We start from the raw sequence: 15,593 nt of genomic DNA, 5'->3' as shown, positions 1-15,593 counted from the left end.
GTACAGAGAGACCCGAGTCCTGCTTCCCCCAGCGAGACAATGATGTTTGTGTTGGGCTCTTTCCATGATTTTACCATCAGGGCGGCACGCGGTGGAACGGCTCCCGGCTGGACACAATCCAGCAGTGATTGCAAGGCACGTTCCTCGCAGGGAGACTGAACTAATGCAATTGTGCCGGGCTCTGGAGCGGCCCAGATCAGAGACAGCCAAGGCCCGTGGGCGGTTTAATGAAATCACAGAGGTTCAGCGAGCACCCCGGTGCCTCCAGGTCTGCTGGAAGACCCTGTGCAAGTTACATTTCCTCCTCTGGATTTCCGTATCCCCTATATAAACTCAGGAACCTTCACCACAGCTGAGCATCTGGGGTTAACGTCAAGCTGAGCGCATCAACACCCCATTTCAGTGGGAGCACTGGGTGCTCAGCCTGGTCAGGATCAGCCCACCACAACCACGGAGCTAGATGCTTTGACCTAGGAGCAGTCCTGGAAACTGTTCACAACACGGCAAGCCCCAAATCTCCTCTCGCAGTCCTGAACCGTCCCCAGGAAGGCTGGACTTGAGCAGGGATGCCTACTGAAGGAGTAGCATGAGAATCTACGTCAGTGGTAAAAGCTAAGGCCAGCCGAGACGTTACTTTTAGTCCAGCCCCTGATAAAGTATAATTATAGAGCAGCTGGAGTAAAGGCAGAGCTCTTCCAGTTCGTCTCACGTATCCTTCAGCGGCCACTCACGTGCCAAAGGCAACAGGAGCAGAGGAGAAATAAAGCTCGTAGATCAGCTGAGCTATTTCCCCAACCCTCCACCATCGGGCTCTGAATTTCTCCAGATCTCACTCACCAAACAACCCCACGATGACGAAAGGGGAAGCACGGCACCATTCTTTCTCTCTGGCCCGCGAGGGTGAACAGAGATTGGAGCTAAAGGTCAGTTTTAGCCCTAGGATGTTAAAATAAAACAGAAATAAACCAGCAAAGAGTAAAATCAAGGCCAGAAGCAAGGCAGCTTCTCTGCAGAGCACTGGAGAGCCACAGCAGCCTTCCAAGAGGAGTCACAACAGCCAAAAAAGCACTACAGCCCCCCATTGATATCCCCCGGCTCTTGCATAAAGCCACAAAACAGCTCCAGGCGGACAAATATCTGGAAGCACTTGGGGTTTTTTTGTCTTTAAATCACCTGGATTTGCAGCCTCACATGTAGAAAGCCAACACCTCTCTCCCTATCTCCAATTGCAGGCTCTTCCGCCTTCCCGCAAGGAGCTCTGCAGAAAGCCGAGCCCCCTCCCTCCTCGCACCTTCCCGACTGCTGGGGAAGGCGTGAAACTTTCCATCCACAGACTCGGCTTTTACGCTTCCCCAATTATCGGTCTCGCCGGCGCGAAGACGCTGAATTCATTAGGAGAGGCAGGACGGTTCTGGCGACTCAGCCTCAGGAAGCGTGGAGCAACACATGGATCAGATCTGCTCTACCTCCTCTCCCAACCGGACAGCTTCACCCAAATTTTATTACTCCTCCCCCCACCCCCCCAGTTAACAACATCCCCAGAACTACAGCTATAACGGCTTCCTGTGGCTGCGAGCAACAGCAAAATGAGACCTCATTTCTAAAGAGGTCCCTTCTCTGTGTGGAGAGGGACTAGGCAGGGACTCAGGAGAGCAAGTTTCACTGCCAAATTACCCCTCCAAACGTCCTGCCCATTTATTTGTGCTCTCTGGGACAACAGCATCCAAGGATGCGATGCACTTTAAGGCCTGATCGTGTATTTTCTTCACCGCAGGTGTACCAGATTACACGGAGCCTATCAGCCTGGATAGAGCAAGAGACCGGGTGCATCAACCCTAAATTCAGCGCCTCACCGAGGCGGACACACAGCACTGGCATCAGCAGAGGCTTTCACGTGCCGATGAACTCCATCGCAGGCGTCCCCAGGGCCGCGCACGAGGCGGGAGCAGTCGGCAGCCGATCAGCGCCTCGATGACAAACAGGCAGAGCCTCGTCCCGATCTCGGAGGGACGACCCCCCCGTTCTTAAAATGCTTTATTTGTAAATTGGCGATGACTGCTTTACATAGGAAAAAAAAATCTTGTTAAAAGTACCTTGAAAAGTCTTCAAGGCTGAGATATACGAAAGGAGGAGGGGAAAAGTAACCAAAATGAACACTATAAAAAGAAATGGGGAAAAAGATGGGGAGAGGGAGAGATAGAGGGGGGAGCTACGACAGGGATGGACCCAGCTGCCCCTCTTGGGTGCGGGTACGTTAGTCCAAGGGGAAATAAAAGTCTGAGGACAGAGAGGGAAGGATCCGCGGCAGGGAGGGGGTTTTGCCACGACTGCTTTTAGGGCAGGGGGCCCCTCAAGGGGCCACGCGGCGGCACCCCGGGGGGCCTCTGCGCAGGCCGGGGAGGCAGGGGGACTCTCTGATAGCCATAGGGCGGGGGACGAGGGGGACCATTGTACCCGTGAGGAGGCATCAGTGGAGGAGGGCCACGCATCCCGTGGTGCGGCATGGGGCCTGGGTGACCTGCGGGGACAGAGCACAGTCGTTAACAACCCCTGCGGGGAGAAGCGGAAACAGCCGATCCCACCCAAAGCCCACCCTTGGGTGCCAGCTCTACCGGGTGCCCACGGTTTGGGCCAACGCTCTCCCTCGTTCCCTCTCTACCAGCAGGTCCTGGAGAAAAAGTCTCTCCTAGAACCGCCCCACGGCTGGTGGACACGACAGGTCTCAGGAACCCTCCCTGTTGGCAAAGCCCAGTCGATATCCCGACGTGAGAGATGGGGGGGGGGGGGAATATCACCAGAGAGCACGACGAACACGAAGAAAGCCCCGGGAGACCCTGGCTTAGCAGCTGCCAGCTGCCAGGTCTTGCTCCAAGACACCTCTCCGCGGGGAGGCTGCGGTATCGCCTCCCTCCCGTCCCCGTTAAGCTAGGAACGAGGGAGGGCGCGGGGCCGAAGCAAGCGCTGAACTCAATGAAGTGTGTACGATCGATAGAAAAGACCACATACCGCCTCTTGCAGGCACCCACTTACCCATGGGCGACCCGAAATGAGGTCCTCGGGGTGGCATACCCATGGGTGGGGGTCCAGGGTGTGGCATGCCAGGTGGGGGCCGTGGGGGAGGCTGGCCTCCGGAGCCCGGTGGTCCTGGGTGATGCTGGCCCATCCCAGGCGGCCCGTGGTGCACTTGCATGGGAGGCATTCCTGGGGGAATAACGAGTCAAGGGACGCTCGCAGCGAGGGCAGCTGCTGGGCACGGCAGCTCCGGGCCCCCGCAGCCCAGAGGGGCACTAAATCCAGCTGTATGGTTACAACGTCAGGTCTAAAAAAGGGGGTTCTGCTACCAGAAGGGAGGTTAAAGAGGAGAAAGTGCAAAGCTCTCCAACAAGAGGCAACAGGAACAGGCTGCGGCATAGGAAATGCCGCTTGGATGTAAGTGGCGGGGGGCGGAAAGATGTGACAGCAAGCCTGGGGACAGGGGCTCGGAGAGAAATCACCACCCTTGGGAGATTTCAGACAAGCTCCTGAGCAACCGGACTTTGAAGCTTGCCCTGCTCCCAGCAGGAGAGGCCCGGGTCCCTCCCAATCTCCTTTTTTCTATTATTCTTTTATTTTATCCCTTTTAAAAAACCAAACACAAATTGTTTTCTCCTCGTCAGAAACTCCAGAGCTCAGCGCGGCTCCGCAGGGCACACGGTGTGGAAGCGCTCGGTCAGGCTTTCCTTTACCGTGAGTAATTGGCTACTCTGAAGCCTGAAAAGCCAGCTTGTAATCGGGGACAAGCAGCAGCCATCTGGTCACTCACACGGCCAGAGCCACGATCACACAAAGCACCCTAATGAGCCAGCGTGGGAGAGCTTCTCAGTGCAGGGGTCGTTTTAGAGCAGGCAGGATTAAAAAAAAAAAAAAAAAAGAATTAAATTGCAAATTTCACTTAATTTTTGCGTTTGAAACCAGAGTCTAGATGTATACGCTGCTCATTCCCCAGTACTACAGGGCTAAAAATGGAAGGAAATCAAAGAAACATTTTGTTCTCGTGTCTTGAATTAGCTCTTGCCTGGCAGAGGCGCAGACTGTGCTAAGAAGGTTCGCACTTAACGCATTAATTGACGCTAGAGAAAAACGACGATGACTCGGAGTCTCGGCAGCATCCTCCCAGCCAGAACAGCACCTGAGACCTTGAAAGCCCACGCCGTGACAGACCCTGCCTTCCCGCGTCCCGCAACTTCCCACCTCGAGGAAACCAATGTCTCGACCCGACCGGAGGCCTCCCAGAAGGGCGCTACTTCCTCAGCTACCAAAGTGCTTCATAAATCCCCCTGGGCCCCGCTCCAGGTTATTTTTTAACACATTTTAGAACATCCAGGAGAGAAACCCAGACACCAGGCGCGGCGGCGCTGACGTGACGTATGTGCTCCTACGCAGACCCTCCCTTTTCTTCACCAGGCTGCCCTGTGCTGCAGAGAGCAACATCCCGGGGAACGATGCCGCGTTCGGTCCCTTACAGAGGACGGCAACAGTTTTCTCCCCATTTTACAGAAAGGGAAGCTCAAGGAAGAAAAAGGAGGGGGCGATTTACCCAAGCCCACCCCTGAGAAGGAGAAGACGAGCTACCGAGCTACTCGGGCTATCTCCCGAGCCCGAGACCCGTCGGATGCTTACCTGGATGGTGCATCCCGCCCGGAGGGAAGGGGTGCGGGTGAGGCGGGTGTCCCCCGCTGGGCGCAGCCCCAGAGGGGGGGCCGGGGGCACCCGCGCCGGGCGGCATGGGTGGGGGTGGCATGGCAGGAGGCATGCCGGGAGGCATCGCTCCGGGAGGCGGCACCGGCGGGGGGAACGATCCTGGGGGCGGGAGGCCTGGGAAGAGAGACAGCAAGAATTCGGTTAAGTATAAAAAAAAACCCAAACAAACCGAAAGTGAAAAAACCTGCCAGGCGATTGGGAAGGAGGCGAAAGCGCAAACAGCCACAGGAACCATCAGAAAACAGCAGGCAGAAGCTGGATCCTTTCACTCAGCCCTGGGACAGCGTAGGTCGAGCTGCCTCGGGGAGGGAAGAGGATTTCCTGAGGTCCTGCCGGCTCGTGAGCCTACAGCTCCACTGAGGGTTTTGCACCGACTGTCACCAAAGAGCACCCACGCGCTGCAGTGCCACTGCCCCGAGCCTCCGACGCGACAAGGAGTGGGTCCGCACGAGGCACGGCAGAACGCAGCCGCCCCCGGGACCGGCGGCGGACGGGCACAACAGCCTCCCGCCAACCAACGCGGCACGGAGACGGGCGCTGCCAGGATTTACCCACCTGGAGGGGTGACGCCAGGTCCCAGGGAGGTGACAACAGGAGTCGGGACAGACGGAGGAGGAGGAGCGTCGGCGAACAGTTGATGGGGCCGATCCGCCTGCGAGAGCGGGTTCTGGGCTGCCAGGAGACGCTCGGCGGCCGAGCCGTGCCGCTCGCCTTTAGAATCTTTTTTGAAAGCGTAGGAAACGGTGATGGGCCTGTTGCAGAGGTACTGTCCGTTCATGGCCTCGATGGCAGCGTCCGAGGCATCAAAACTGGCGAAGTTGATGAAGGCGTAACCCTTCGAGTTGCCCGTGTCGGGGTCTCGCATGATTTTGGGCGTCTGCAGGATGACCCCGAAGGCGCTGAAGGTGTCGTACAACAGCTTCTCATCGATTTCGGGGTCCAGGTTGCCGATGAAGATGTTGGCCCCCACGTCCAGGTTTTTGTTGTGGGCCGAGGCTTTGTTCACTCGGATCGGCTTCCCGTACAACTTGATCATGTTCATGATCTTAATGGCATAATCGGCGTCCTCCTCGCTGAGGAACTCCACAAACCCATAGCCTGCGACAAGTCCCCAGACAGAGCTTTAGGAGAGGGCAGACCCACCGCCTCCCACAGCAACTCCAACCCCGCTCGATTTAAAACCAGAGAGCCCAAAGCTCCACTTAGGGAAAGGAAGACGATCTTCCCGGGGATCGTCCGTCCCTCACCTCTCTTTCCGCAGTAATCTCTCTCTGACTGTCCCCAGCTAAAGTATTTTATTCAACGCGAAGCTTTTGAGAGAGAACAGTAAATATCTCACCTTGGTGCTGGCCTGTGACTCGATCCTTGGGCATGTGGGTATTGACCACCGGTCCCGCCTGGAGAAAGAGCTCCCACAGCAGCGGCTCGCTGACCTTCTCGTCCAACCCTCCAACGTACACCGTCGCATCTTGAGCGGAGGGGAAAAAGAAAAGCGGAGTTAGAGCCGTGAGCCCCGGCAGCTGGAAGTCTCGGCTGCGCTAGGACTTGAGGGCTCGATGCTGAAATCACTCAAGCCAAAGGCAGAGGTCTCCCTTAAACTTTGTAACCGTATCCCCCACCCCATAATTAAGCCCTCAACCAGGGAGGCCCCCATAGCCCCCCCCCCTTTTCTCTAGGGAGGCCAGAACCCCTCCATTCCAGCTCTGTGTGCCCTGGAAGCCTGCGGGCCCCCCCTTATGCCTCACGAGGCCGGGACCCCCCAACTGACACCCCCTCCCCCCCACCTCTGGGGAGCCCAGCTCCTCTCCGCAGCCCCCTGAGCCTCCAGGTCAACCCCCCGCAGAGCACCCCGTATCTCCAGGGAGCCCCCCCAAGCCCCTAAACATCTCCAGGGGCCTTTCCCCCCCCCCGAGCTTCACCACGTCCCCAGGGAGCCCAGGGCCCACCCGTGGAGCTCCCCGCGTCCCCAGGGAGCCCTGGGACCCCCCCCCGAGCTCCACCACGTCCCCAGGAACCCCAGGGCCCACCCGTGGAGCTCCCCGCGTCCCCAGGGAGCCCTGGGACCCCCTCCCCGAGCTCCACCACGTCCCCAGGGACCCCAGGGCCCACCCGTGGAGCTCCCCGCGTCCCCAGGGAGCCCAGGGCCCACCCGTGGAGCTCCCCGCGTCCCCAGGGAGCCCTGGGACCCCCTCCCCGAGCTCCACCACGTCCCCAGGGACCCCAGGACCCACCCGTGGAGCTCCCCGCGTCCCCAGGGAGCCCAGGGCCCACCCGTGGAGCTCCCCGCGTCCCCAGGGGCCCCCATGTCCCCACAGATCCCCGCCCCGCCACAGCCCCAGGGAGCCCAGGCCCCCGACCCCGCACGGCCCCCGGCCGCCCCGCTGCCCCCCCCGCGGCAGGCCCTGGCCCCGGCCCCGCCGCTCACCCTGGTTCCGCTCGGAGATGGGCCCCGCCGCCATCTTGCCCCACCGCCCGCTCCCGCCCGCGCGGCGCCGTCGTCACGCGACGGCGCCGCCCGCCGTGACGCCAAACGCAGGCGCCCGTCCCGCCCCCTCGCTTCGGCGGCTGGACCGGAAGTAGCGTCAACGGCTGAGCGCGGCGGCCATCTTGAGTGTGGGCGGGCGGGGTGAGCGGGCTGGCGTCGCCGCCCTTCTATCGCGATATCCCCTGCCGTGACAGGCGGAGACATCCCCCTCACGGCCAGGAGCACTGCCCCAGCGGGGATCCCCGTGCGGGGGGGGGGGTCCCAGTGCCGGGAGATCCCAGTGTGGAGGGATCCCAGTGCCAGGAGATCCCGGTGCTGAGAGATCCCAGTGCCGGGAGATCCCAGTGTGGAGGGATCCCAGTGCCAGGAGATCCGAGTCCTGGAGGGGTCCCAGCGCAGGGGGATCCCCGTGCCAGAAGATCCCAATGTGGAGGGATCCCAGTGCCAGAAGATCCCAGTGCCAGGAGGGATCCCAGTGCAGGGGGATCCCAGTGTCAGGAGAATCCCATTGTAGGGTGATCCCAGTGCTGGGAGATCCCAGTCCTGGAGGGATCCCAGTGCTGGGAGATCCCAGTGTCAGGAGAATCTCAGTGTCAGGAGAATCCCAGTGTAGAGGGATCCCAGTGCTGGGAGATCCCAGCATGCAGGGATCCCAGTGCCGGGAGATCCCAGTGCCCGGAGATCCCAGTCCTGGAGGGATCCCAGTGCCCGGAGATCCCAGCATGCAGGGATCCCAGTACTGAGAGATCCCAGCATGCAGGGATCCCAGTGCGGCGAGATCCCAGCACGGAGGGATCCCGGTGCTGGGAGATCCCGGTGCCAGCAGACCCCAGTGCTGGGGACGCCGGTGTGGGGGGATCCCCACGTCTGCAGCCCCCTGCCTCGCCCTCCGGTGCCGGGGTCCCCCCTCCCGCGCCCCCGCCCGGTTCCCCTCGCAGCCGCCGCCGGCCAAACCGCGCTTTGACGGGTACGGCCCGGCCGGGGGCCCCGGCGGGGCGGGGACCCCGGGGCGGGGACCCCGGGGCGAGGAGGGGGCCGCACGGCCTCTCCCGCCGCGTCCCCGTCCCCGTCCCCCCCGAAGATTCCGGGGTGCCGGGGCGGGTCCCTCGCACCGTCCCGTGGCGGCGGGGATGGGAGCGGGACGCCGGCCTCGTCGTGCCGTTGCAGGATCCGGCCGTCCCCGTCCCCCTCGGGGACGTCAGCCCCGGTGGGGGGCTCCGGCCGCGGAGCCCGGGTCCCGGCAGAGCCGGCGGGATGCAACCCCCCCCCCCGGTGGGGCCGGATCCCGCTCGCCCGGGCTGGACGGGGCCACGGCAGCCCCGAGCCCCCCGAAGCCTCTGTGGAGGTAGCAGGAATTTAATGGAAAACCGAGAAACCGCCGTGACGGCGAGAGCCGGGGCCGCCCCCGGGGGCACCCTCGGGGACCCCCCTCTCCGCCTCCCCCAGCCCAGGACCCGCGGGATCTGGCCCCGAAAAGCCCCGCGCCCCGGCGCGGAGCAGGAGGGCGGCGGCGGCGGGGAACCGGTCAAAGGCACCGGGAGAAGGCGCGGGGCGGCCTGGGGGTCCCAGAGCCCCCGTCCCGCGGGGGGACGGGGCCGTCCCAGCAGCCCTGTGTCCCGGGGGGGGGTCCCGTCCCGGGGACCCTCACCGCGAGGGCGCGAGGGGGCTGCCGGCGGTGTCGGTGCAGGGTCCCGCTGCCCGCCAGGCGCGGAGCCGGTCCTGCAGCAGCCTCAGCTCCTCGGCCAGGCCGGCGGGAGACGGGGCGAAGCGCCCGCGCTGCGGGGAGAGGCGGTGTCCGGCCAGGGGAGACGCGTAGGGGGTCGGGGGGACATGGGGGGGGGGCATGGATGGGGGGTGGTGGAGATGGGGGGTGGAGATGGGGGTGGAGATGGGGTGGGGATGGAGATGGGGTGGGGGTGGAGATGGGGTGGGGGGATGGAGATGGGGTGGAGATGGGGTGGGGGGATGGAGATGGGGTGGGGGGATGGAGATGGGGGGTGGAGATGGGGTGGGGGATGGAGATGGGGTGGGGAGGGATGGAGATGGGGTCAGGATGGATGGAGATGGGGGGGATGGAGATGGGGTGGGGGGTGGAGATGGGGTGGGGATGGAGATGGGGTGGGGATGGAGATGGGGTGGGGATGGATGGAGATGGGGTGGGGGGATGGAGATGGGGTCAGGATGGATGGAGATGGGGGGGGATGGAGATGGGGTGGGGGGGTGGAGATGGGGTGGGGATGGAGATGGGGGGATGGAGATGGGGTGGGGATGGATGGAGATGGGGTGGGGGGATGGAGATGGGGGGATGGAGATGGGGTGGGGGGTGGAGATGGGGTGGGGATGGAGATGGGGTGGGGGTGGAGATGGGGGGATGGAGATGGGGTGGGGGGTGGAGATGGGGTGGGGATGGAGATGGGGTGGGGGGTGGAGATGGGGGGTGGAGATGGGGTGGGGATGGAGATGGGGTGGGGGGTGGAGATGGGGGGATGGAGATGGGGTGGGGGGGTGGAGATGGGGTGGGGGGTGGAGATGGGGGATGGAGATGGGGTGGAGGGGTGGAGATGGGGTGGGGGGGTGGAGGTGGGTCGGGATGGACGGGCAGGGGGGTTGGATGCACACAGGTAGGCCAGACGCACACGGGGTCGGGACAGCCACGCACGCACCCCCCGCACCAGCCCCCGCACCCCCGTCCCGAGCAGCACCAGCCCCCGCACCCCCGTCCACGGCCGGGGAAGAAGAAATCCCCTCCGAACCGGGGACCCCTCGGGCCTGCGCCCACCCGGCACCCCGCCCCGGCGTGGCCCCCCCGTGCCTCAGTTTCCCCTCTCTTCACCAGGGAGACCCCCCCCGCGCCCCGGAGCCGGCGTTACCTGTGCCTCGGGCAGACCCCGCAGGTAGCAGCGTCGCCAGAGCCGGACCGAGGGGCCCGCGGCGCAGGGCAGCAGCAGCCCCGGGGGGGATGCGGGGGGCCGGTTGCCCCCCGGGCCGCCCCCCCGTTCACCGAGGCTCTCCAGGGAGGGGGCCCAGCGGGCCAGGCGTGGCGGGGGACGGCCGCTCCTCCAAGGAAAGGGTTGGGGTGACAACGTCCCCTTGGTCAGCACAAACACGTTCCCGGCCCCCGGCCCCGGCCAGGTGTCGGCGGGCTGGGAAACGGGAGGAAAAATCACGGATTTGGGGGGAAAAAAAAAAAAGCAAGGGGGAAAGGCAGCGGGGAGGGAAAATGGGGGGAAACCCCCGCAGTTAGGGATGGGGCACCTTTTCGGGGGGGCACACGGCACCGGGAAGGGATTTCACATGCAGAGCACCCCAAAATGAACGGGAGAGCGGAGGGGGGGATCTCGTGCAGCACCAGCCGGGCGCCTGGGTCCCTTCCCGGCGGCGCAGCCCCCCCCGAAGCCGCGCCCGGACTCACCCTGCCCGGGGTCCGGGGGTCTGCGGTGTCGGGGGGTCCCACGCTGCCAGCAGCACCCGCTGGGTTCCTGAATCGGGCCCGCTGCTGCCGGCTGTAGCGCAGCCCCCAGGCCCAGACGGCGGGCAACCCGCGGGCAGCGCTGCCGGCCCGCGGCAGGCCCGGAGCGGGGTCCCGCCAGCCGTTCACCGGCGTGTAGGTCTGGCTGCAGGGCCGGTGCTGCGGGGAGGAGAAGGGGTGAAACGGGAGCTTTTTTTTGGGGGGGGGGTCAATCCCCAGTTGGGGATGCGGATGGGGAAACTGAGGCACGGCGCAGCTGGATGCAGCCGAGCGGGACGGGAGAGGATTCACCTCCATCCCCAAATTTGTCCCTGAACCTGCGGGCCTCTTGGTGGCAAGGGACCCTGGAGTGTCCCCCCCCGGACCCCCCCGGCTCACCGGGCTGCCACGGCCCCGCTGCCGCTGGCAGCTGAAGAGGAAGGTGCTGAAGTAAGGGGCGAAGCTGCTGTCGTGGAGGGCCAGGAGGTACGCCTCGGTGAAGCCGAAAGCCGCCGGGAATTGCCGCACCAGCTGCCACGTGCAGTCCAGGAACAGCAGGAAAACGGGGGCCTGGAGGCGGGGGGGGACGACACGACACCAGAATGACACCCGTGCACGTCACCCACCCGTGACGGGGCCGGGGTGGCTCTCACCTCCTCCCGGGGGCTGTCGCGGCGGAGGAGCCCGAGGCGGTGGGGAAAGGGGTGCCCGGCTGCCACCCACTCCCGCTGCACCAGGCTCTGGAAGCCGGGCAGGGTGCGGGCGTGGGGGTCCCCCAAAAGCTGCACCAGCGAGGCCAGCAGGCAGTTCAGGTCCCGGTCCGACGGCTCTGGTGGGGGGACAAGGCGGTGAGGGGTGTCCCCCCAGGGTGTCACCCCCCCATCCTGGCGCTTCCCCCCCCGGCGCTACCTTGCAGGAGGACAGAGCAGCGTCTCCCCACCAGCAGCGATGCCACCTCGGCGGCTTTTCTCAAACAGGTGCTGGGGGGCAAAAAAAGGGGGGGGGGTCAGCGCACCCCAAAACGCCACGGCCGCCTGCCCGGGGGTCTGCAGCCCACCCCGGGATGCTCCCGCACCCACCGCAATGCCCCCATCGCCCTGCAGCCGCCGGTCGGGCTGTGGGGGAGGACCGTCGGCCACGGGGAGGGGTGTTTTTAGGGTAGGGTTTTCCCCCACCGCCCCGCACCCCAAAAAACGCCCCCGCCGCCGCCCACTCACCGGACGTGGTCCAGCCAGCGCGTCCCCTCCAGGGCCGAGAGCCACTTCTCCTCCGCTGCCGCGCCTGGCTCGCACGGGCAAAGGACGGGGGGGGGTCAGCGGAGGAGAAGGAGCCCTGCGGCAGGGGGGGTCCCCCCACCAGACCCCCCCCGTCCCCGCTCACCGGGCAGGCAGAGCGCCCGCAGCTTGAGGTGGGCGAGCTGGATGTCGGCGAGGGTGGGCAGCTCGGCGGTGTCGGCCAGCACGCAGGGCCCGCGGCCCCCCAGCAGCAGAGCCTCCAGGCACCTGGAGCGGGGAGAGGGACCCCCGGGTGGGGCCGGGTTGGGGCAGCACCCCCAGACCCCCCCCCCCCCCCCCGGGACCCCCGGCAGGACTCACCTCACATCCTCACTGCCCGGCTCCGAGGCTGCGTGGAAGCTGGCGGCTCTCAGCAGGTCGCTGCCGCCCGGGTGGTGCCAGCACAGGCGCTGCGGGTGAGATGGGGTGACACCCCCCCACGCATCACCCCCCCATCCCCTTCCCCGGCCCCCCCCCAGCACGCCATCGCCCTCCCGGGGTGCTCACAGGCACGCGGTGCTCCTCAAAGTGGGCGAAGATCCGCTTGAGGTCGTGGTCCAGGAGCCCGCTGGGCACCCACAGGTACCGGGGGAGGCTGCGGGCAGAGGGGGGGGGGACATGGGGCAGGTGCCCCCCCCGCCAGCATCCCCCAAATCCCGGGGTGCCATTTCGAGTGGCTCACAGGGTGTTTTCCCCAAACCGTGGGCAGAGAGGAGGATTTTCCCCCACCCCACCCCTTCACCGCCCTCCCAGGATCCCTCAGGGTGGGGGTGGCTCACGCCGTGCCCCCCCAGCGTGGGGTGCTGGGGCCCCGTGGACCCCGGCGTCCGGCCGGGCCGTACCTGGGGGCCATGTCGAAGCGCTCGTTGACGGCGCTCACCCTCCAGCCCGCGGCACCCAGGCGCTTCAGCTCCTTCTCCCAGTCGCGCAGGCTCTCAAAGAGCAGCGTGGCAGCCGAGCCTTCCTCCTCCTCCTCTTCCTCCTCCTCACCCTCCAAAGGGGCTTCGGCAGGGCAGGACCAGCCATCGTGTCCCTCGCCGGTGTCCCCCAGCCACGCGGCCGCCTCCCGCGCCTGGGCGATGGCGTTGGCGACCTGCAGAGAGGAGTCGGGACCGGGCACGAGCCCCCTAAAAATCCCCCCCCCCAAAGCCCTGGAGCGCCCCAGAGTCGGGTACGAAGCCTCCTCTGTCCCCCCCATAACCACCAGCCCCCCGGCTCACCCGAAACGCCTGCGGAGCCAACCCGTTCTCATGGAAGTGGAAGCGGAGCAGGCGGAAATCCCGGCAGAAAACGGCCAACTCCTCGGGGATGAACTTGAGGGTGGAGGCGGCCGTCAGCACCTTGGGCTTGGTGAAGCTGCTGGCTGCGGTGGGCGAGGGGGCGGCCGTCAGCGCCAGCTGAGACCTGCCCGACTCATCACACGGGGCTGGGGGCTGCCACCTTTACCTGCCACCAGCTTGCGGATGCAGGGCAGCGCCACATCGTACTCGCTGTGGAGGAAGGCACGGGAGCCGGGGGCCTGCGGGAGAGGGGGGAGAGCTGGGAGCCGCCCTGGTGTGCCCACCTGCGGCCCGGGGGGGGGCCGGGGGGCCGGATCCGGCCCCCCGCTGCCTTTGCCCGGCTGGCGCTGGGCCCCCACCGCGTCCTGCAGCGAGGAGTTCCCCGGGGGAACGCGGGGGTTCTGCAGCCGGCGAGGGGTGGGGCTGGGCCGGGGTCAGGATGGGGCTGGAGGGGGCTGGGATGGGGCTGGGCCGGGGTCAGAATGGGGCCGGGATGGGGCTGGGATGAGGTGGGGCTGCAGTGGGAGCGGGTTCGGGGTGCAGCCGGGATGGGGCCGGGATGGGGCTGGGATGGGGCCGGGGTGGGGCTGGGATGGGGCTGGGCCGGGGTCAGGATGGGGCTGGGATGGGGTCAGGATGGGGCTGGAGGGGGCCGGGAATGGGGGTGGGTGCAACCAGGATGGGGGGCAGGACGGGGCTGGGATGGGGCTGGGATGAGAGGTGGGGCTGCAGGGGGAGCGGGTTCGGGGTGCAGCCGGGATGGGGCCGGCATGGGGCCGGGATGGGGCCGGGATGGGGCTGGGATGGGGCTGGGATGGGGCCGGGATGGGGCTGGGCCGGGGTCAGGATGGGGCCGGGATGGGGCCGGGATGGGGCCGGGATGAGGTGGGGCTGCAGTGGGAGCGGGTTCGGGGTGCAGCCGGGATGGGGCCGGGATGGGGCTGGGATGGGGCTGGGATGGGGCCGGGATGGGGCTGGGATGGGGCTGGGCCGGGGTTAGGATGGGGCTGGGATGGGGTCAGGATGGGGCTGGAGGGGGCCGGGAATGGGGGTGGGTGCAACCAGGATGGGGGGCAGGACGGGGCTGGGATGGGGCTGGGATGAGGTGGGTCTGCAGTGGGAGCGGGTTCGGGGTGCAGCCGGGATGGGGCTGGGATGGGGCCGGGATGGGGCTGGGATGGGGCTGGGATGGGGCTGGGCCGGGGTCAGGATGGGGCTGGGATGGGGCCGGGATGGGGCCGGGATGGGGCCGGGATGGGGCTGGGCCGGGGTCAGGATGGGGCTGGGCCGGGGCCGGGACGCAGCCGGGCCGGGGGTCGGGGATGCAGCGGCCCGGGCTGGGGGGGCGGGGGGGCGGCGCGGGGCCCCGCGGCCGGCCCCGCCGCGGTCCGGTCCCGCTCGGGCCCCACCTGGGCGGGCAGGAAGGCGAGGCGGCGGTTGGTGCAGAGCAGCGTCCCGGGGACGGAGCCGTCGCCCTCTCCGCAGCGCTGCCGGGCGCCCGCCGCCTCCTCCAGCACCAGCTCCCCTGCGGGGACGGGGCGCTGGGTGCGGGGGGGCCCCGAGCGCCCCGACCCCCCCCGACCCCCGCTCCCCAACCCCCCCCCGGGCCGTCCCGGCACCTGCCCTACCTGGGAGGCCGGGGAAGGCCGGGCGGCGGCCGCCCGGAGCCCCGCTCATGGCGGAGGGACTTTGGCCGGGCGGGCCCGGAGCGGCGGCGGCGGCGGGAGCCGGAGCGGAGCGGCCCGGGAGCCCCGAGCGCCACCGCCCGGCCCGGCCCCGGCCCCGGCGTCCCGCCCGCCCCGCTGCCGGTGGGGCGGAGCGGCGGCAGGCAGGAGACCGCGCTGCCCGCACCCTGCCCGCACCCTGCCCGCACCCCCCGGAGCGGGGAGAGGCCGGGGGCGCGGCCCGGAGCTCCCTGGCCGGACGGGGGAGGCACCGGGCACCCCAAAAGGGAAGGGCAGCGGTGGATGGGGTGTACGGCCCCGGCGCCCCGTAAGGGACATCCGGTGCTGGACGGGGATGTACAGCTCCAGGCACCCCATAAGGGATGGACGGCGTTGGAGGGGGGGGCCTGCAGCTCCAGGAGGGGAAACGTACAGCTCCGGACACCCCATCATGGATACACGGTGCCGGATGGGGCGCACACAGCTCCAGGCCCCCCATAAGGGATGTATGGTGCGGCGTGGGGCACATACAGCCCCAGCACCCCAAAAGGGAAGGGCAGCGGTGGATGGGGTGTACGGCCCTGGCACCCCAAAAGGGATGCTTCGCCAGCCGAGGCTCGTACAGTGCCGTGCACCCCCAGCCCGTCCCCACACCTTTCTGCCGGCGGGCGCGGGGCCCCGCACAGCCCCACGGGCTCTCGC

The 15,593-nt window shown here is 66.7% G+C and overlaps 2 protein-coding genes across 4 annotated transcripts; both read right to left on the bottom strand.

The window, feature by feature from the left end:
* Positions 1 to 1,993: 1,993 nt before the first annotated feature.
* On the bottom strand, positions 1,994 to 7,295 carry SF3B4 (splicing factor 3b subunit 4). Of its 2 annotated transcripts, none has more exons than XM_072846744.1 (6): positions 7,166 to 7,295; positions 6,080 to 6,208; positions 5,296 to 5,838; positions 4,660 to 4,854; positions 3,007 to 3,201; positions 1,994 to 2,518 (listed from the first exon to the last, which is right to left on the bottom strand). In XM_072846744.1, exons 1-6 carry the CDS (start codon positions 7,197 to 7,199, stop codon positions 2,334 to 2,336), a joined length of 1,281 nt encoding a protein of 426 aa, XP_072702845.1. In that variant the 5' UTR covers positions 7,200 to 7,295; the 3' UTR covers positions 1,994 to 2,333. The 2 variants fall into 2 exon arrangements, with proteins under 2 accessions (XP_072702845.1, XP_072702847.1); XM_072846746.1 differs by having other exon boundaries at positions 3,031 to 3,201.
* A 1,263-nt stretch (positions 7,296 to 8,558) lies between these two features.
* Positions 8,559 to 15,046, bottom strand: MTMR11 (myotubularin related protein 11). 2 transcript variants are annotated; one of them, XM_072846742.1, is made up of 15 exons: positions 14,856 to 15,046; positions 14,637 to 14,752; positions 13,394 to 13,466; positions 13,168 to 13,310; positions 12,790 to 13,040; positions 12,455 to 12,542; positions 12,269 to 12,357; positions 12,054 to 12,175; positions 11,891 to 11,954; positions 11,583 to 11,653; positions 11,327 to 11,502; positions 11,073 to 11,243; positions 10,638 to 10,853; positions 10,096 to 10,368; positions 8,565 to 9,001 (listed from the first exon to the last, which is right to left on the bottom strand). In XM_072846742.1, exons 1-15 carry the CDS (start codon positions 14,902 to 14,904, stop codon positions 8,870 to 8,872), a joined length of 2,034 nt encoding a protein of 677 aa, XP_072702843.1. In that variant the 5' UTR covers positions 14,905 to 15,046; the 3' UTR covers positions 8,565 to 8,869. The 2 variants fall into 2 exon arrangements, with proteins under 2 accessions (XP_072702844.1, XP_072702843.1); XM_072846743.1 differs by lacking the exon at positions 12,455 to 12,542 and having other exon boundaries at positions 8,559 to 9,001; positions 12,269 to 12,328.
* Between the last annotated feature and the right edge of the window lie 547 nt (positions 15,047 to 15,593).

Source organism: Ciconia boyciana, chromosome 26, assembly GCF_034638445.1.
Source record: "Ciconia boyciana chromosome 26, ASM3463844v1, whole genome shotgun sequence".
NCBI classification, from domain to species: Eukaryota; Metazoa; Chordata; class Aves; order Ciconiiformes; family Ciconiidae; genus Ciconia; species Ciconia boyciana.
The sequence above is the reverse complement of the archived record's forward strand: the minus strand, read 5'-3'. Positions and strand labels throughout refer to the sequence as shown.

Excerpts from the sequence above, each read along its gene's own strand:
- MTMR11 (XM_072846742.1), bottom strand. The coding sequence starts at position 14,904 with ATGAGCGGGGCTCCGGGCGGCCGCCGCCCGGCCTTCCCCGGCCTCCCA. Across the intron at positions 14,753-14,855 it reads GGCCTTCCCCGGCCTCCCAG|GGGAGCTGGTGCTGGAGGAG; the intron begins GTAGGGCAGGTG and ends CCGTCCCCGCAG. Across the intron at positions 11,955-12,053 it reads GCGGGCGCTCTGCCTGCCCG|GCGCGGCAGCGGAGGAGAAG; the intron begins GTGAGCGGGGAC and ends CGTGCGAGCCAG.
- SF3B4 (XM_072846744.1), bottom strand. The coding sequence starts at position 7,199 with ATGGCGGCGGGGCCCATCTCCGAGCGGAACCAGG. Across the intron at positions 6,209-7,165 it reads CATCTCCGAGCGGAACCAGG|ATGCGACGGTGTACGTTGGA; the intron begins GTGAGCGGCGGG and ends CCTCCGCTCAAG. Across the intron at positions 2,519-3,006 it reads GTGGGTGCCTGCAAGAGGCG|GTCACCCAGGCCCCATGCCG; the intron begins GTATGTGGTCTT and ends CTGTCCCCGCAG.